This window comes from Sabethes cyaneus, chromosome 2, assembly GCF_943734655.1.
Source record: "Sabethes cyaneus chromosome 2, idSabCyanKW18_F2, whole genome shotgun sequence".
NCBI classification, from domain to species: Eukaryota; Metazoa; Arthropoda; class Insecta; order Diptera; family Culicidae; genus Sabethes; species Sabethes cyaneus.
This window is the reverse complement of record NC_071354.1, coordinates 51,704,341-51,725,590: the sequence shown is the minus strand read 5'-3', so window position 1 is coordinate 51,725,590 and position 21,250 is coordinate 51,704,341. Positions and strand designations below refer to the sequence as shown.

General features: G+C 39.6%; 1 protein-coding gene across 1 annotated transcript in view; it reads right to left on the bottom strand.

Annotated features, from left to right (window-relative positions):
• LOC128735417 (uncharacterized) overlaps positions 1-21,250 on the bottom strand; it is a 129,988-nt gene that overhangs the window by 53,090 nt on the left and 55,648 nt on the right. Inside the window, exons 2-3 of the mRNA XM_053829904.1 lie at positions 14,736-16,610; positions 671-897 (exon numbers count right to left, since the gene is read on the bottom strand). Coding sequence (XP_053685879.1) covers positions 671-897; positions 14,736-16,610 — 2,102 coding nt within the window. The remainder of the gene's footprint in view (positions 1-670; positions 898-14,735; positions 16,611-21,250) is intronic.

Here is a 21,250-nt window from a genome sequence, read left to right as displayed (position 1 = left end):
AGTCTGCTTGGCTGAATGAAAATACTTTTTTTATTAACGCCGGAAAATTATATATCAACTCTGTCCTATTTAAAATGAATTATTGTATTCCATGAAAATATATCTGCAATATTTCATAGAAATCGCCCGATAGCAAGCCACTGCTGGTAAAAATCATCGATAATATTGGCGCTATATATGCCATCGAGAAAAAAAACCTCTTATCAGCAAAATACAACAATTTATGTGCACCACTAATCCGTACCGAAATGAAATATGTGCGAACAAGGATGAAAAACTCCTTCCTGGCAGAGTAGCAACCAGCAACCGGAGGAACGAATACCGAGATGACGCACGGAAAACATGTAGCACACATCCCGTCTATTTTTCTTTCATTTCCTGTCTAGCTGGCTGCAGTATTCAGAACCCGAACTGCGGAAAGCAAATTCGCTAGAGGAAGTATAGAGCAAAAAAAACAGCTCACATCCACAGTTTCCGAAAATCCAGCCCCGAAAAAGCAGCACCACCAGCGTGCCGCGTCGGCCATCAGGAATTAGAGCATAAAATTTAAGCACAAACACATTCCCATCCATTCACACATGTCCATGCACACATACACACACACACACACCCGTGGGCGCGCTGCCATTCCGGTGAAAGAAATTCATTTCTACACTCGGCGAATACAAACCTTGTCTCGCTTAATCTCCTGCAGTTCTAGCACATCGTTGGAAATTTTTTGTGCGTGACGGTCGATTCCGGGACTTAGCAGCACCTCCCAGCTGAGCGACGGTTTCGGATTTCCGCCTTCGCTGACGCAGGCCAGCGTTAGTTCCGAGTTTTCCTTCACCGGGATGAACATGTTTCCTGCGTCGAGGCGCCGCTGGTCTATCAGCAGGTACGGTTCCTTCGGGGGATCTGAAACGAGAACGAACAATGAATCAGCTCAGGTGTTGGTCGAAACGGTAGCTCGAGCAGCGTTATTAGAGCTTTGATGTGAGCAACGGCAAAGTTTAGCAGACGAATATAATTTATGATTTTTTTTTTTCGTTTGCCTCCACTCTCGCTGGTACGGTTGAATATGCTAAGCAAAGAATGCCAGCCATGCGAATTTTGATCCGAACAAAGCGGAATTTAAAATGTCTTGAATTATAACGTAGCGTTGAGAATTTCCGTGCGACGTGCCACTGAACTAATCCGAAACTTTTGTCTTAAAGCAAGAGCCCAACTTGTAGCGGACAACAATTTTGGTGTCCGATTTTGTTGCTATTTTGTGCAAAGTTGAATTGTCAGACAGAGCACTGGCCGAAATTGCACTGCACCAAATCCAATTTAAAGCGACTTTGTTCGGTTGCCAACTGCAAAGCTTCACTGACTGTAACCGAAAACAGTTCCTGATATCTTCATTTCGTCCCATTCATTCGGCAACGATAGGGATAAAATAGTTTCTCATAAAAAGGCAATGAGGGAAGCTCTTCACCAAGAAAAGCATTTGACATCCTTGCACACTGGAAAGTAGAATGAAGCAACCAGCCCGAAACGCGTCCACCGCTGAGTGTATGGTAGTAGAAGTGATTTTGGCAGGGATCAAATCTGCACTCATAGTGCAACATTGAACGGCTGTGTGGCGCACGGGAACCCACCACCTCCGCACTGCGCGCTTCCATCCAGTACAGTTTTTCCGGTTCAGCTATGTAGGTACGAGCCGTAAGGAGAGAACCTAAAGTGCCGAAGAAACTGTACGAAAATTCAACAAAGTAGAGAAGAAACATTCCCGAACTTCTTCCAATAATTGTGACTCAGCTCGTTTGCTTCCACTGCCGACCGTTCTGAGCCAGCGGAATGGGTAAGGATGATTTTCTAGGAAACGATTGGATTCTACCGCTGCTGTGGATGCAGAAAGGAGATTCGGCGTGATGTGCACACGTAGTAGCTTCGTATAATACATACATACACACACCAGGCAGAGGAAGGAGAAGATTAGTTTTCTGCTTTTCAATCGATTTCGGGTAGCTTTTCGGTTAGGCAAGCAAAGAGAAAACTAGAGGGACGTAATGTCGGCGTCGTCGGCCGGAGACACGGACGGCTACGTTTTCGGCTCGGTTGGATCAACTTTTCCAAGCATGTCTCGGTAGAATTGTACACTGTTATTCAGAACTTGATGGAATGTCGGCTGAAAGTCGGCACCGGGGACACGTAATTCATCAATTGGAACCACGTAGATACAAATGTCGCTTCCAATAGTTGATTCATCGATTGATTTAGGTGCTTTGTGCTGTATTGGATTTTTTGTTATTAAAAATTATGTCGGACCTTCCAAAAGCTGGTATTTTGTATTATTTGTGAATAAAATATTGTTAGAGAAGTAAAAACAATATTTTGCTTTGGTGGCAATACAGTTACCACTGCCTTATAAAGGGTTAAGTATCTTCGGAAAAACAAATCACGTTATCGACGTTTGAGAAAAAATTTCGACTAAGCAAATCAGTCGGTGCTGATAGTATCAAATAAAATTAAGAAGATTTCCTGTGCCTTAAAAAGTAAGGAAGCGCTCTTCCAAATTTAATATAATTTACAGGTAGGGGAGAGACGTCTACAGTGAGACACTTTTTTCCAAAAATTTTAAAATTTTTTTGGTGATAGTTACCAACGAGGTTTTCAATCCATTTGAAAGGTATATCCTTCTAGTTGTCTGAAAAAAAGTTTCAGCCCTTTTGGTTAAAAGATAAAATAGTTACAAACGCAAATATGAAGGTGTCTTTTTGGCTCACTGTTCCCCAGTAGGTGGGAAGAGTGAGACAACGAGTATTGAATACTGAGACACATATTAGAATTAAACTTAAACCATATTTTTTGGTTACAAAGAATAGTTTAGAGGTCGTACTGTTTATTTTGTGCATAAAGGATACATTATTGTTGTGCATTATTGAAAATTCCGATTTTTCTCACATCTACATTTATATTCATACTAGCTGACCCGACAAACTTCGTATTGCCACAAATTAACATGTGTTGTACATAAATCATGAATCTCGGATGATCTTTGTCACAATCTCGAGTTTTGCAAGCCCCCCAGTGGGCGGCGCTTCCGACGGCGGGTCACCGGCAACACTCGCGACCGTCTCGTCCTGAATGATCTAGTGTTACTATAGATAGTTTTTGTGGTCTTGTATTGACTAATGTTTTATGGAAAAGTCTCGAATTTCTCGAGTTCGATTAGTTTTTGAGTTTCGCAAAAATTTCTGTTTTATTTGTATGAGAGTCCATATCCCCCTACCACAGGGGTGAGAGGTCTCTAACTATCGTAAAATAAATTCAAGACTCCAAAATCTCCCACATGCCAAATTTGGTTCCATCTGCTTGATTAGTTCTCAAGTTATAGGGAAATTTGAATTTCATTTGTATGGGAGCTCCCCTCTTAAAAGGGGAAGGGGTCGTAATTCACCATAGAAAAAATTTCTGCCATCTAAAACTCCCACATGCCAAATTTGGTTCCATTTGATTGATTAGTTCTCGAGATAAGAGGAAATTTGCATTTCATTTGTATGGAAGCCCACCCTCTTAAAGGGGAGATGGGCCATAACTCGCTTTCTAAAGAAGAGAGGGGTGTCAATTCACCATAGAAAAAAATCTTGCGTCCAAAACCACTTACATGTCAAATTTGGTTCCATTTGCTTGATTAGTTCTCGAGTTATGAGGAAATTTGTTTTTCATTTGTATAGGAGCCCCCCCCCTCCTTAAAGTGGGGAAATCCATAGAAAATATACCATAGAAAATATTCTTGCCCCCAAAAACACCCACATGATAAATTTGGTTCCATTTGCTTGATTAGTTCTAGAGTTATGAGGAAATTTGTATTTCGTTTGTATGAGAGCCCCCCATCTTCAAAAGGTAATGGGTCCTAATTCATCATAGAAAAAATGGTTGCCTCCAAAAACACCCACATGCCAAATATGGTTCCATTTGCTTGATTAGTTCTCGAATTATGAGGAAATTTGTATTTCATTTGTGTAGAAGCACCCCCTCTTAAAGTTGGGAGGGGTCCTAAATCACCATAGAAAATATTTTTGCCTCCAGAAACCTCCACATGCCAAGTTTGGTTCTATTTGCTTGATTAGTTCTCGAGTTATGAGGAAATTTGAATTTCATTTGTATAAGAGCCCCCCCTCCTAAAGTGGGTAGGGGTCCCAATTCACCATAGAAAAAATTTTGTCTCCAAAAACACCCACGTGCCAAATTTGGTTCCATTTGCTTGATTAGTTCTCGAGTTATGAGGAAATTTGTATTTCGTTTGTATAGGAGCCCCCCTCTTAAAGTGGGGAGGGGTCCTTATTCACCATAGAAAATATTCTTGCCCTCGAAAACTTTCACTTGCCAAATGTTGTTCCATTTGCTTGATTAGTTCTTCAGTTATGAGGAAATTTGTATTTCATGTGTATAGGATCCCCCCCTCCTAAAACGGGGAGGGGTCCCAGTCCATCATAGAAAAAAATTTTGTCTCCAAAAACACCCACATGCCAAATTTGGTTCCATTTGCTTAATTACTTCTCGAGTTATGAGGAAAATTGTGTTTCTTTGGTACAGGAGCCCCCCCTCTTAAAGTGGGGAGGGGTCCTAATTTACTATAGAAAATATTCTTGCCCTCGAAAATCTTCACATGCCAAATTTGGTTCCATTTGCTTGATTAGTTCTCGAGTTATGAGGAAATTTGTACGGAAGCCCCCCCTTTTAAAGAGGAGAGGAGTTATAATTCCCCTTATAAAGAGGGGAGGGGTCTCAATTTACCATAGAATAATTTCTTGTCACCGAAAACACCCACATGCCAAATTTTGTTCTATTTGCTTGATTAGTTGTCGAGTTGTGCAGAAATTTGTGTTTCATTTGTATGGGAGCCCCCCCTCTTAGTGGGGGGAGGGGTTTCTAACCATCACTAAAACCTTTCCTGGCCCCAAAAACCCTCTACATGCATATTTTCATGCCGATTGGTTCAGTAGTTTTCGATTCTATAAGGAACATACGGACAGACAGACAGACAGAAATCCTTCTTTATAGGTATAGATAACGGTCAAATCCTAGTTATCTGACCTTCAACTTACACTTCAGAACTCATTTACAATCAATTTATATGGATTGATTTACAATTCAACACAAAATTTTTTTTTGAAAATTACCCATATCTGTTTGTCTCACTGTTCCCAATAGGAATGTTTTATAAGAAATAGTGAAATAGTGGTGTTAGCAAACAATTCGATGGTCTTATATTTTTTTTTATCTCTCATTTCTATGAGATGCCATGTAGTAAATTTAATTTGGATTAGTTATGCGATTTGCCGTTAAAAATCACCTCAAAATGATCGCAATAAAATTTACTTTGACCCCCCCAAAAACGACTTTTGTTGAAAAATATACTAAAAAATTAACAAATTTTTCTCAAATTGTATTACGTGATCTAGATTCACAAACTTTACTTTGCAGGAAAATATCATGGATCTTGTATGTTTTATGGCGAATCTATTCCCGATGTCTCACTGTTCCTGTTGTCTCACTGTTGACTACTCTCCCCTAAACTTTCTAAAATGTGACTAATATCTAGAAGTAGCACAAAAAGCCTGTAAATAAGCACTACAGTGTGGTGACAGCGGTCGGATCCGAACCCACGTCATTTTGGACTACTATTTTGATCACATTCGAAATTTCCTAATGCTTTTAGGTATTCTCTGATTTAAAACCAAATTCCTTAACACTTTCAGATTTTCCAGGTATCCAGAAAAAACTGCATGAATATCATGAATAATAATATTTTTCATTTGGTCTCAAAATCAATGAAAATCAGTTCATTAGTACGATCAAAAGTTATGATTTTTTAAACAGAAAGGATGGCAAAACCACAATTTTTGGGGCCATTGTAATTCATAAAGGGGCGGCCAAATAAAAAAAACAGATTTAAAATGATCTTTTCTGAAAAGGGATGAGCATAAGTATAAGCATAGGATACCGTCCGTGTGCTGCCACTACGGTATTGACCAGGGGTATTTTAGTTTTGAATTTGGATTTGAAATCGGACTTGACATAGTGCATTTGACATCAATAAGACCTGAAATTCAAATTGACATCTTTGGTCTTGTTGTCTCACACGTTTCTGTTCCATTCTTTTGCTTTTCCTGTCTCGGTTTCTTCTTTTATTTCGCCTTCTTTGATTTCTTTTCTGTTTGTTGTTTTTTGTTGATTTTTGCTTTCATTTAATATCCATTTTTTCTTTTTCTCTCGCTTTTCTTTTTCCTGTACCGTGTTTCCTATTTTTTTGTTTCCAATTCCATTTTTCTCCCATTTTCCATTTTCCTGCTTTTCTGTTTTGCTCTTTTCTTTAGTCCGTTTTTCTTTTCTTTTGTTTCTGTCTCCTTTTCCCGTTTTATGTCCCATATTTCTTTTTTTATATCCCATTTGACCTATTTGTCTCGCTTTTTTTGTATTTCTGAGAAACGTTCGACAAACTAATCAAAGTACTTTTTTGAGTATTACTTTTGAAATGCCTGTTTTGTTCTAATGAAACTTTGCATGAAAGACCTCTCATAATAAGACATTTTGTGATACTAAAGATTGTTGGAATCGGTTGAGCGCTTCCAGAGCAAATCATGTCGTATGGTTTTTACTATTTGGATCATAATTTTCAAATGTAACGGTGGACTGCAAAATAATCTACTCTACTAGACATTAGCATTTTCCAAACAAAAGTAATCACCGCATGAATCAGTTCAGTCATCTCCGAAAAACAAACGACTCAAATCAAGCGTCACATATGTACATCCACACACTAGCACAGACGCAAGGCCGTAACTTGGGACCAGTTTTGCTTATCATATTTTAAACGACGCTGCTTTGGCTCTTAAAACTGCTTGCAGATTGGTATTTGTAGATGATAAACACTACTTGCAACACTTGCATCGAGGATTGTCATCGTTTCCAGACTATTTTAGACTTATTTTGTAATTTAATTTAATTGAATTAGTTGCACGTTGAACACGTTAGGCATAAAACACGTTAGGCATAATGGTGATACGCTTGATGTACGATAGGTATAATAGACGATAGGCATAATGGACGTTAGGCGTAATTTACAAAACTTCGTTTTTCTAGTAGTGCGTACTTGAGCCAATGTAATGAGACCAGAGGCCAAAATAAAATCATCGCCATAATCAAAGCGCACTATTTGGCTTAACGATCATTCGGTATAATACCTTAAAAATAATTTTTTTACATTTCATAAACGATGCAGGGCGAGATGATTTTATAAACACAGTCGATAGGAACTCTGGCGAGTAGCCCATTATGCCTAACGTCCATTATTCCTAACGTCCATTATTCCTGTCGTCCGTATGCTTAACGTCCGCGCGCTTATCGTTCTTATGCCTAATGAGGCACACCCGATCTGCATTATTAAACGCTAAATGCCACCTAAATTTGAAGTAATTTGGACTGCTAGTTCTACTTTGAATTAAATATGAACAACAATCAAACAAAACGACACCCTGTATTAGATAATCTCACCCCAAGTAACATCATGATCCCATCAAGTAACATCATGATCAGCCATCATGATAATCGTCTATCTTTCGGTAGTGAAGCAAAAAAAGCAATCATACAAAAAATAAGTGCGTACGAATGATCGTGTGATGATAGTTTAATTGTCAAAACACTTGGGTGCAAACCAAGAGAGTGTGGGTTAGAGTCCCACTTATCAATTAGACTACGCAATATATTGTATTTTTCATCGACTGGATTCAATTGCAACTATTGATATTTGGCATGGCAGTCTTCAGAGAACTTTATCAAGACTTAGGTTTGATGTTTTCCCGGCGTTTCGACACTTTGTTTGATTTCTTACCCCTTGAAAAACACCAACACCAACAAAGTGTCGAAACTTCGGGAAAACATCAAACCTAATTCCAGATAAATTTCTCTGAAAACTGCCCTGCCAAATATCAACAGTTACTACGCAATATATTTTTGGCCTCATATCGAAGCTTCGCAGTTTCATCCAGTCTACCATTCTCCTCACCAAACGTTTCTCCACTTTATTAAAAACTGTTTATTTAGTTTTTCTCCTGCATTGTTTGCTCTCATTTTTCTTCCTTTTCCTTTAAGTTTTCCTCTATTTTTATTGTTTATCCTTTTGCTGTTCCGTATTTACATTTTCATTAATAAAATTGGTGGACAAGACACAAACACGTATCACTCTTACAACATTTAAAGATAAAAACAATATTAAAATAATTATTTTTACCTATGAGTCGACCGGTTTCAGGCATTCTATGCCTATCATCAGGACGATGCCGATGTCCAACTGATTACGCATTGTTTATCTGGTTGTATCCACGTCGAAGAGCGGGAGAAATTGTTAACTTGATCTCACTTTTTTGCCAATCCAAAGAGAGGGGAAATTATTGGTGGATCATCTCCATTCATAAGAGGTTTCTCTGCATTGGCGATATACATTGATTCCCATGCATTTAGCAGTGAAACCTTCTTAATGGTTTTGATTAATTTCGCACTCTCCCAATTTATTTTATGCCGTAATTCTTCACTGTGTGCTGCTACACTAGAGTCACATGATCGGCTGTGCTCCACGGCCTTCCTATGTTCCCTTAGTCTAATTTTAAATTTGCGACGTGTTTGTCCAATGTAGATAGCGGGGCAATCTTGGCATGGAATTTGATATATTCCAGATTGTTCCTCAAGCGGGATTTTGTCTTTGAGGTTGCACAACATTTCCCGTAGAGTGCAGCTGCTTTTGAAGGCTGTCGCAAATCCATGTTGGTGAAGAATGTTTTTGATCGAGTTTGTTATAATTGGATAAAACGGTAGGCTGATCCTAACTTTCTCATCGCTGTCTGGTTGAAGAGTTGTTGCATTCTGTCGGTGTCTTTTCCGTTCATGTTTCCGCAGGATTTTGTTCACAAAGTTGCTGTCATATCCATTCTGTCCGGCGATTTTGTGTATTTTCTCCCTTTCCGCATTAAACTCTTCTTCTTCTAACGGTATATTGAAAAGGCGGTGGGCCATCGAGTGGAATGCTGCTTGCTTTTGGGCTCCAAAATGGTTGGAGTCGGATGTTATGAAACGGTCTGTTGAAGTTGGTTTACGGTAGATGCCAAATTTCAAAGATTTGTCTTCTTTTATTGAGATGCGAAGATCTAAAAACGGGAGTGTACCGTCTTGTTCTTTTTCAACCGTAAATCTGATCGAGTCGTGTTTCGAGTTCAGTAGGTTGAGCGTTTGTGGCAAATAGCGTTCCTTCACCAAAGCAAACACATCGTCGACGTACCGCTTCCAAACCCGGGGGAACATTTTGTCTTTTTGTACCTCGGTCTCAAAATCGCTCATAAATACTTCAGCTAATAGCGGTGAAAGCTTACTTCCCATGCTAAGGCCAAAGTTTTGTTTGTAAAACTTCCCGCGAAACATGAATAAGTTCTGCTTCATACACAACTGTGCCACAGAAAGATAAGCCGCAATGTAGTTCGAGGGGACTTGTTTTCGTTCTAAATGTGCACGTAAGCTTTTTAAGGCGTCTTCAACGGGTACACTGGGGAACAGAGAAGCAACATCGAACGACACCATGATCTCACTGCGTCGTATCTCGAGGTCTTTAATCTGATCTACAACATAGGAAGGCCGTGGAGCACAGCCGATCATGTGACTCTAGTGTAGCAGCACACAGTGAAGAATTACGGCATAAAATAAATTGGGAGAGTGCGAAATTAATCAAAACCATTAAGAAGGTTTCACTGCTAAATGCATGGGAATCAATGTATATCGCCAATGCAGAGAAACCTCTTATGAATGGAGATGATCCACCAATAATTTCCCCTCTCTTTGGATTGGCAAAAAAGTGAGATCAAGTTAACAATTTCTCCCGCTCTTCGACGTGGATACAACCAGATAAACAATGCGTAATCAGTTGGACATCGGCATCGTCCTGATGATAGGCATAGAATGCCTGAAACCGGTCGACTCATAGGTAAAAATAATTATTTTAATATTGTTTTTATCTTTAAATGTTGTAAGAGTGATACGTGTTTGTGTCTTGTCCACCAATTTTATTATTGTGGTGCTCTTACGGTGGCGCGAAAACAAGAAAAAGTACATTTTCATTGTTCCGCTTTTCATCGGTTTGAGTTTTTCTGATTTTCTTTACCGTTTCCCGTTGAAAAGACATTTTATATTTTCCTTCATTGGTTTCCAATTTCGTCTTTTTCTAACTCTTAATCTTCTTTTTTCTCATTTTTCGTCTGTTCCGTTTTTGCTTTTTTAGATGCCCCGTTTTTTCTTTTTTTTCTGTCACGTTTATGTTGTTTTTGGCTCCTTTTTTAACATTGCTCTCCGGTTTTCTTTTTTATCCCCAATTTTTCCTCATTTTCTCTGCCGTTTGACCTTTTCCTTTGATTCTTTGGGAAATCACTGTTTTTCTTCTTCTTTTTCTGCCCCCTTTTCCCGGGTTTTGTTGGGTTTGGATCTCATTTCTTTTATTTCCCGTTTCCCGTCCTCTTATTTCCTAGTGGTTTTTTTTTCTCTTTTGGTTTCCCTTGTTTTCTGTTTTGCTTTCCTTTGCTTGTCTCCTCTCGTGCTTCCTTGTTTTTTTCTTGTGCTGTATTATCTTTCCTCTTTTGCTTGTTTTTCCTCCATTTTTTCTAGTTTCTCCTTTTTTCTGCCCACTGTTTTCTCTTTTCCGTTTCCTTTTTCCCGATAATTTTATTCTTTTTCGTTGCGATTTTTGTTATTTTCAGTCACATTTTGTGTTTTTTCGATTTTCAACTCATTTTCTATATTTTCGGTTGTCTTGTTCCTACTCTTATTATATCCTCCTTTTCTGTCTTTTTTGCTCTCTCAGTCAGCTTCGAGGAACAATGCTGGTCTAACAAGCCTGTCGTCGTATGTTCGAATCTCGGCTAGCCGGTACTGCTAGATAGAGTCAGTAGGATTGTTGCACTAGTCCCGTAATTGTCCCGTACCTTAACAGCCGGCTGCGAAGTCTTTCGATAAAGAAGAAGGGTCAAGTCTTAGAAAGAAAACGTTTAAACCCAAGACTTTGCCTTCATTCTCGTTCTGTTTTTCATTTCTCTTCCGTTATCATGTTTTCTCTCATTTTTTTCTTCTTTCTCGTTTTTCATGCTTCCGTAATTTCTCTTTTTTCCTCCTTTTCTGTCCATTTTCTTCTTCGTTTTCCTCGTTTTCATTACCGTTTTTCTTTCTTTCCTCTCATTTTGCTTTGTTTCTCTCTCTCATCAACTTTTTCTTTTGATATGTTTTTCTTCAGACTCTTTTCCATTTTCCACCATTTGTCTCATTTTTCCATTATTTTTTTTTAAAGAAAACAGCAGGAGCTGGACTGCCTCTGTGCCTCTATGGTGAATATTTTAAGAAAATTCAGCTACATTTTTACTATTGCTGATCTATGCTGTTTGGTTCATGAGGTATGAATTTTTGAATTAGGGAAATATTCAGGAAAACCGAATTTTTCGGTAATAAGTCAGGAACATCAAAAAATGTTATCCTGAAAATTTAATCATCATAAGATTAGACATTGACAAACAATTTCAAATATTTCAAAAAGTTTCCTAGTGACAGAATCTAATTTTAAGATTTTTTTTGGTGTTGCCCATCATAAGTTGACCTCGACCTAGCCGACGACATTGTCTTGCTCGCACAACGCCGAAACGATATGCAGAGCAAGTTAGACGACCTCTCCGAGAGCTCCCAGGCAGCAGGTCTCACAGTCAATGTAGCGAAAACTAAGTCTATGGTAGTGAACACTGACAATTCCACCAACTTTACAGTAGCGGGACAACAAGTTGAGCAGGTAGCCGTCTTTCAATATCTTGGTAGCCAAACAACGCCCGATGGTGGTATAGCCACACGGATCAGGAAGGCCAGGGGTGCCTTTGCAGGTCTGCGAAACATTTGGCGCTCAAACCAGATCACTCTACGTACGAAAACCCGAATCTTTAATTCAAACGTTAAATCCGTACTGCTGTATGCCTGCGAAACGTGGTGCGTCTCAGCGGAGACAACGCAAAAACTGCAGGTATTCATTAACCGGTGCCTGCGATATATTATTCGTGCCTGGTGGCCTGATAATTGGATATCCAATGAGGAACTCCATCGTCGGTGTCATCAACGGCCGATAGCCACAGAAATTCGTGAGCGTAGGTGGAAGTGGATCGGACACACCTTGAGGAAAGGAGCGAACGAGGTTTGCAGAGCAGCACTCGACTGGAATCCACAAGGACAGCGTAGAAGAGGCAGACCCAGAGGCTCATGGCGACGGAGCTTAGCCAACGACATCCGGGCTGTAGACGAGAACCTGTCCTGGCGACAGGTAAAAGCCATGGCGGGTAACCGTCAGCAGTGGAGATCTCTGATTTCATCCCTTTGTTCTGCCGGACCGGCGGACATGGACACATAAAAAAAAAAATCATAAGTTTACATAAAGTTGCACTTAAGATTAAAAATGAATATAAAATGAGGGGTCAGTCCCGGCGTAGTGGTTAGCATTCACGCCTCTCACGCCGCGGACTCGGGTTCAAATCCCAACCCCGCAGAAGTCACGAATGACATAAGCTGTTAAAGTGACTATAATCTTACAAAAAAAAAAAGAATATAAAATGACCAATTATTATTTGTTTTTGTCTTGACCATTGACCTTGTGGTGAGGTCAGGCATATGAATAATTTTTATAACGGTGTTTTTTTTACATTCAACGGTGCACTCCGTTAGAAGTAAGTAATGGAACTAAGATGTTGACAGGATCCGTACAGAATGGGATCGGACGTGGAAAAGAAAGAGCGGAAAATTAGAAAAGGTTTGTCTGCAATATACAGCGAAAGAGGCACAATTGGTGTTTAAAAATAACCTGCCACCCAAGTAACAATTTGGGTTTTATTACACTCTTATGATGGTATTTAAGACCAAAAATGGTCTTGAAGACCACCACAAGAGTACAATAAAACTCACATTGTTGCTTGGGCAGTATTGGTGGAGTTTGAAATACATTGCACACTGAATAAGGGGGTTGTATAGTCCCCTTTTTGTCCAATCCGCTGTGGTTCAAAGATTCATCAATACCTGTGATCCACATGGCCTGTGTTCCAGTTCCCCCAGCTTGGATAAAAACTTCTTAGGCGTTGCGTCAATGACCCTCCCTTACGTAGTTTTCCGTTTTACTCCTTCCTACCTGGCCCTATTCTGTTTAAATCCTATCAACATCTTTGTATCATTGCTTTCTACTATTGTCCCCTCCGTGGAATGTAAAGAAGTTTCGTTATAAAAAATAATATAAATTAGTTTTAAAATAAGTCTTGAAACGAGATTTAATCGGACAGTTAATCGGACTTGATATTAAATTTGGAGGGATTTAAAATTGGATATGAAATCGTCCTTGAAATTGTGCTTGAAGTTGAATTTAAAATCTAATTCGCAATTTGACTTGAAATTTGGCAATTAGGTAATGAACTTGAAATTGAATTTGAAATTGAACTTAAAGTAGGAACTGAAATTGGACTTGAAGTTTAATATAAATTGGATGCAACTTGCACTTGAAATTGTATTTGGAGATTTACTTGAAACTAGAATTAAAATTGGACTTTAAATCTGTGTTGAATTGTGTATGAAATTAGAATTAAATTTCACCTTGAAATTAAGCTTAAATTAGGGTTGAAACAAGCCTTAATATTTAATCTAAACTGGATTTGAAACTGGTACTATTTTTGCGCATATAATTCACTTATCGCAAAAACAATGGCCGATTAAATAACGAATAGTGATGTCTGTATTTTTTAATTATTCGACTAGCGATTAACCGGTGAGCATTGTCTGCACTAATCGATTAATTGAAGTTTGCGTGCTAGTAGTATTCGAATAAAAATATTCGAATATTTCTGTTTCTTAATTCGATTACGCGAACGATTATGAACGATTAACCAGCATTATTCGGGGATATTCATATTATTCCCTTTGAACTATTCAATTAATTCATCTACTATTGCTGATAGTATTCTATTAAAATTATTTGAATTTTTTTCGTTATTCGATGCGGACTTCTGGATTACAGAAATTATTTTCTTTTATATTACAATTTTAAAGTAAAAGTGGGGCACGCCATTAATTGCTACATCTATACTAGGTCGACGTGTAAAAGACTGAACACAAACTGATTGCAATCAAAATAGATTGAATTTTAAAAACATAAAATTGTTAAAAACATATTTTTCCATTCTTAAAAATCGTTAAGTACGAAGACTCAAACAATTACTACTACTGTAATATAAATCCAATATAGTTTTTTTTAATTTCTAGGTAGGTACTAGTTAAACACTGTATAGAACTAAAGTGCGTCGCAGGGTCAGGTATCAGCATCAGCATGAAACAATTTAAAAATAAAAACATCCGTTGAAAATGATTACGTTACCCACTGACATATGGCATTAAATTGCTATCGATAGGAAAAAATTAAACGAAGCTTCACAGTTTATGTCCCGGTTAAATGTCAAAACCGTAATCTCATTTTAAAATATTAAGCTCATCTGATTAACATCCGCCCGAGCAGTGTACCACGCACATATCCACTTCGCAGCTGGTTGTTCTCCAATAACAGTGTAACCGAACCGGAAACAAAAGCTCCGATACCGGCAAACGACAACCAGCGCTGCTAATAGGTCGCATTCCAGCTCGGGACTCCCATGGTGGTGGATCCTACTTACCCAGCACAACCAGCTTGATGGGCCGCCCATTGAAGAAGAAGCCCCGGGCATTTTCCGCCTCGCACTGCCACACGCCGTCGTCCTCCAGCATCACGTTGCGAATGGTAATGCCACCGTGTGATTCCCGCACAAACCGAACGTCATCGGTTCGTGACTTTTTGTCCATGATGTGCACCATCTGGCCATCCTTAAGCCATACGCTGGAAGTGATGTCGGCGTCCACTTCGCAGGCCAACGTAACCGTTTCATGCTGCTCGGCATAGATGACGACCACATTGTCCTCGGTGTGATCGTCCGTCGGACCCCGAATAATGGGCCGCAACGGTAGTGCAATCGGTTCGTCGCCGAGGAACGAGTTGATATTTCTCAAGTCGCTCATCCCGATGTCCCGCTCCACCTTGCCGAACTGGCGCATGTCGTACTGCTCCGGACTGGCTTCCAGCAAATCGCCACCGTTGAGGAAAATAATTTGCTCGTCAAAGTTTTCACCAGCAAATATGTTATTACTGGTTCGTATTTCGTGCTGCATCGGTTTGGAGCCGGTGTGCGTCGAAGAGGAATCCGCACCATCGGCCACCACTGTCATCCGTTCGCTGCTGCTGTTGCTGACGTGAACGCCAACGTCGAGCAAATTGAAACTGTCGACGTTAATAGCACTGTAGCTATTTTGCGGCAAATGTTCCCGTGGTGTTATTGTTCGTTCTACAACGGCATTCACCCCCGATGGAACCGCTTCTGCTGCTCTTCCGTTGACTGTCGTTGTCACTGTTTGTGTTGCCATAACGGCGTTGCTCTGCGCTGATGTATTAGTCTCCGGATCTGGCAGACGCTGGTGGGTGGTACTATCTTCACCCAATGCCACGTCCGTCCTCACCAAGTCGGTTTCCGCTCGATGCTCGACTTCCGGTACAGCAGCATCTTGCTTTCGAGCCAGTGGCAAGCTCCCGGATCCTATCCCCGCCCTCTCTCTGTTGTTATCCGATGATGAATGCTCGACATTAGCGAGCGTCAAGTTGCTAGCAAAATAATGTTCACTATTATTACTCCTAATAATATCAGTCACAGCCATCTTCCCATTCTTTTCTGGTTTGTCGTATTCACTGTTTTGGTTATAATTACTACTACTCATCTGGTTGGAAGGTTCATGTACAACAGGTTCGATACGTGTCCGCTGGTGGGCAGCGGAGACGGTTGGCGGTGGTGTAGTCGTAGAAATAGAATTGGGAGATAGTGTGGCGCGAGAGGAGAAAGAGGAGGACACAATAGCTGCATCCGACTTTGGCTTCGGTTCGCTGGATTCCGGGCCGGTCTGGATGCTCCGGGCCGATCGGCGCAGCAGCATGGACCGCCGGTGGCGACGCTGGTTGGGATAGTATTTTTGGACAATTTGATTAACTAACAGCCGGTGCCGTGCCGGCTGGGCAGCTTTGTCGGATCGCACGTTTGCCTCGTGGTTCCGCTGCTGGTATGGTTTGGCACTCGCGGCGACGATCCGATGGTCGCCAAACTCGAAGCGCCGATCGACGACAACGACGTCACCGTCGTCGGCGTCATCATCATTCTTGTCTTCGAGGTTGTTCAAAATATTATCTATACTCGCTGTGTAAGACACTAAATTAATTTTACGATTATTGTTTATCCTAGTGCTGCCCTGACCGGACGTGAAGGGAATTTCGTGGGTTGTCGGTGAAGACACTCCGCCGGAGTGGGTATTGGGGTGAAACGGGCCGCGAGCTTTGTCTGAGCTGGCCGAATTCTGCCGGTGGATGCCAAGCAGAGCGAGTTCGCTGTCATCTAGCGAGCGGAGGCTTTGGTCTGCTGAGCCATCGCTGCCGGAAGTGGCTGCCAGTGTGATGCGTTGGCTGGTGAAGAAACCTGCAAGCAGAGACGAGAGATGGGGAAACATTTTAGTTGTTGGTTGCTTTGGATTTGAATAAATATGTATTATATAAACATGAATTCCTGTTTGAAGTTTTATAAGCCGAAGGGTTCTGACTGAATTTGACATGCTGGAACAGCCAACTTGAGGCCCAAGCACAATGCGTAGGATATTGGATACATTGTGATAATTTGGCAGTTTTACATGGGTTTTCATTTTCGTAACGTTGTCAAACTCGTATGCCTTGGGTTTGGAGCTTTAGCCATTGACATATAAGAAAAACATAATATGAAAATAATCCAAAATTAGACATTTTTAACAAAAAAGTCGTGTTTTAAACAAAAGACAAGTGCTTCTCTTACTCAAAGAAAATAATAAATATTTAATGAGATAAAATATGATGCAATGTCTTCGGGAAATCTTCTAATCCATCATATATGTTTCGATCGAAGGATCCAGATTTGTTTTTAAAATTTGCACATTTACATAAAATGTAAGATGGACCTACATAAAATGTATTTAAACGATTCTCTGCTATTATCTCCCAAAACTATTAAAGAAATTTGCCAATTTTTTCGGATATTGTTTATTTTAAAAATTCATGACTCTTAACGGGAAATTAGCAATCATTGATTTTTCGTCGGAGAGCCCAATTTCGAAAGCAGTTCTTGGGCCCAAAAGCGGGGTACTGTTTGTAAAAATGTAAATACTGCATTCCTCTTGCCAATCTGAACACAGCGAATATATTTTTATAAACAGAATTTTTATTTCAAACAAAAAAACTGCTTTTGAAATTGGCAGAATCGATGACTGCTAATTTCACCTTAAGCCAAGCAAACTTTTCTGGTTTGTCTGTCCACTCTGCCTGTCCGCTTTGTTTGTCTGAGTATGTCCGTCCCGACTCTCTGTCTGTCTGTCTTTCCGGCCTTTCTGGTCCATTTTCTCAACTCGGATTCTGTTTCTCTTTCTGATTTATTCTCAAATCAAATTTCAAATCCAATTAAGAGTTCAGTTTAAAGCCCAACCTCTAATTCAATTTGAAGTAAAACTTCAAGTCCAAATTGGTACAAAACTAAGTATAATATTACATTAAATTTTAAACCGATGTAGAGTCTAATTCAATGTCCAATTGAGGTAAAATTACATTACAATTTCAAGCTCAATTTCACGTCTTATTTCAAATCCAATTTCTCTCAATTTTAAGTCCTATTTCATGTGACAGTCCATCTTGAATGTGAAATTTCAAATTCAGTTTTATGGCTGATTGTATATCTAATTTCAAGTGAGCTTTCGTATCAAATTTCAAATTCAACTTAGGTCTTATTTCATGAACCATGTCAAATGTTATTTTATGTTTGATTTTAATTCGGATTCTAGTACAAATTTGAGTGCAATTCAAAAACCAAATTTCTGTTTAATTTGTGGTTCATTGATACAAATTTAAATGCAATTTAATTCCAATTTGAAATCTAAACTCAGGTACTAATTTTAATCTAATAAGTCGACTTTTATATCTAATTTCAAATCCAGTTTCAGGTCCACGGAGTCTCATCTTCTCTATGAATTATAATTTTCTTTTTTTAAAATAGTGTAACCTGGTAATTCACAGTTTTTAATCTAATCAGTCGATATTTTTGCGATAAGTAAACAAATTGCATAAAAATCAGAGGGGTTGTGCTCAAGACACGACCGCAAAAGTGATGTATCCATGTATGTAATAATACGATTAATCATGTAAGCATGCTACATACGTAAGGTTTACCATTTTATACGTTCAATCCTCAACCGATTTCGGAGTTGTTTCCATGATTTGATTGAATCTATTTTATTAAAACGAATCGAAGTCACACTAAACCAAACAGTAAATAACTTTTCATGATCTGTTTCTACGTTGAATTGTGCTTTTTCCCTGGTAATCGATAGACGGTACACGCGAGTTTTCAAAAAGCTGAAATTTTTGCGCAAAACTTTTCTGCGGCTTGCAAAAGAACACTGATAATAAAGCATTTACAAGCTGCAGACGGTTTGGAAGAAACCCCAGAAAACTTATTTCCGTCATTTGGTCGTCCGCAACGGCGAAAAATTCAACTTTTCCCTCGTTGCCTGTGTTATTATGGTTTTAACTGGGCAAGCAAATATAATAAACTCTTCCTCCTGTCAACCCCTGATTTCCTGCCAACTCAAGCACTTCCGCAGCTAATTATTCGAACGATGAATACGACCGACCGAGAACTGCAGACGTGCACGACTCGAGCGTGACGTTCGCTTGCCCTTGATGCTTCCTCCTTTGCCGCGTCCAGACGTGCCGATAAGATGTTGGCAGTAGCTCAGCTAGCGTTTGAATAATGCTTTTCGCCGGCTTACCTCGTGTTATATACCAGAGCAAGCGATAAGAATAGGTGCCGCCTATTTTTCATGGTCCATCATTCCATCGTCTACGTTGAACAAACTAGAGCATTTTAATTTCAGTCTGAACAGAAGAACAAAGTTTCTAGTGAGCCGTACACCTTTTGCTGCCAAAGAAAACTTACACTACGTATCACTGTAGCATTGGTGATGGATGGATTTGTGTTGCTAAAGAAAACCTAGTGAAAAACCTTAAGTTTCAAGTTTCCTAGGATTTATCATTTACCGAAAACCGTTCTTCTAAGAATGAACAAATTCTTATATGAAGATGCAAAAGATGTCAGTAAAAGTGCTAATACTAATACTGCTTACATGAAGATTGTTGTTCTCCGCTGAGCATAATAAAATTTATTGGGCCAGCAATAATTATTAAAACAAAACATTCGGCTTTAATGCGTTTTCCTGCCCATTTGTTTCGGTTAATAGTGTTTAATTTGGTGCTAACTTGGTTTTAATTGCTATCACTTGTTCACGGCAGACAATTTTTCAATGTGACGATTATTATCTGCGGCACCGCTCAGGTTGCTGCATTGAAAATCAATAGTTTTCTATATTTTCCAATTCGATTTTCCGATCAATTGGTGTAAATATCTTGAAAATCTATTGAAAATTGACTGAATTATAAGCCGAAGCGTGAAAACGCAATAACACTTTGATGACGTCATTTCCAACAACCAATCTCGAAGTGAGAATTCTGATTAAACATAGGTTCGTTATTTTCAATTTTTCAATAATTCAACATCAAGAATCCACACTTTTCTTCGTTTGGGTCAATTTTTAGAAGATTCTCCGATCGATTAGTGTAAGAATATTGAAAATCGATCGGGAAACCGCTAAGCTGTTAGCGCTCAAACCCTGACCACTTTTCGAGAAAGATTTTTTGGAAAGACACCCTATCCCAAATCTTCCCGTAAGACGTTGTCCTACGTCAAAATTGATCCGCTGCGGTCAAACACGCTTTTGAAAGGTCGGTCCTGCTCAGTTTATCTTCTCATACTGTCTGTCCATTCTGTTTGTTCGGTCTGTCTGTCCATTTTACCCGTCTGTCCGGTCAGTCTTTCAAGTCTATGTTTCTGTCCAGTCTAGTTAACTGTACAGTCTGTTTGTCTGCCTCTGCGATCAGTCTCTCTCTCTGCTCTGGTTATCTATCAGATCTGTCTGTCTGTATTTGCGGTCTCCCTGTTCGATATGTCTGTTCATTTTGTCAGTCTGTCCAGTCTTGTTGTCTGTCCGGTCAATCTGTCCTTCCGGTCTGTTTGTCAGTCTGTGTCTCCAGTCTGGCTATTTGTCCGATCTGTCCGTCTGTGCGTCGGGTCTTTCTATCTGTCTGGCCAGTTTGTCTTTCCGGGCTGTCTGTCTGTCCGGTTAGTTTTCCAGTCTTTCTGTCTATCGGTAAATTCTACAGTCTTAATTTCTGTCTCATCTATTTGTCTTACGGTCTTTTTATCTCTCTGGTCTGTTTGTAAGTCCATTTTACCAGTCTGTCCGGTGTGTTAATGACACATTGTTTGGGTAATTGCCGGTAGCGTTATAACCGGCACAGAGAGAGAAAGTCGGATTGACAGCCGGAGAAAGCCGGTTGACAGCTTGCCGCGTAAATGGAATCAGCGTCAATGAGTTGTGTGAGGTGGCGAACGGCAGAACATCACATTGGCGATCTATTTGTCAAATCGAACTTTCGGAATGAAATTAGTGTTAAAATATGAGCTAAGAAAACTGAAATATGTTTTTTAGTGCAACATATTTGCAATTTGGGTGAAATTCCGGTAGTGCGAATTTACTTGGGCCGGCGTTTATTTTGCGAATCTTCTCGCATTAATTTTTTACAAATCGCAAAGGGCGGAACTAAAAAACATGTTTGTGGAATATTTCAAAGTGACGCGGTTTAACTTGTCATTGTGGATGAAAACTTCGGTGTTAGAAATACAACGTTTCTATAACATCTTGTTTGACACAAAACTTGTCGGAGTCGTTCAGGAGTATATAAATGCAGTTGATTCAGAAGAGTGGGGCAGTCAATATCTCATAATATCAATCTAAACAGTAACGTGGCTTGAGCGTTGGCACGTCATCTTTCAAGCTTCTCCAAGTTTATTTATGATTTAAATACCACTGTTTTCTGAATATTTTCTAAAAAACATGCAAGTGTTACTTAAGTCCATAATGTATGTCATTTTGTCAGTCTGTTTCCTGTCACTTCTATCTGTCTGTTGGGACAGTCTGTTATTTC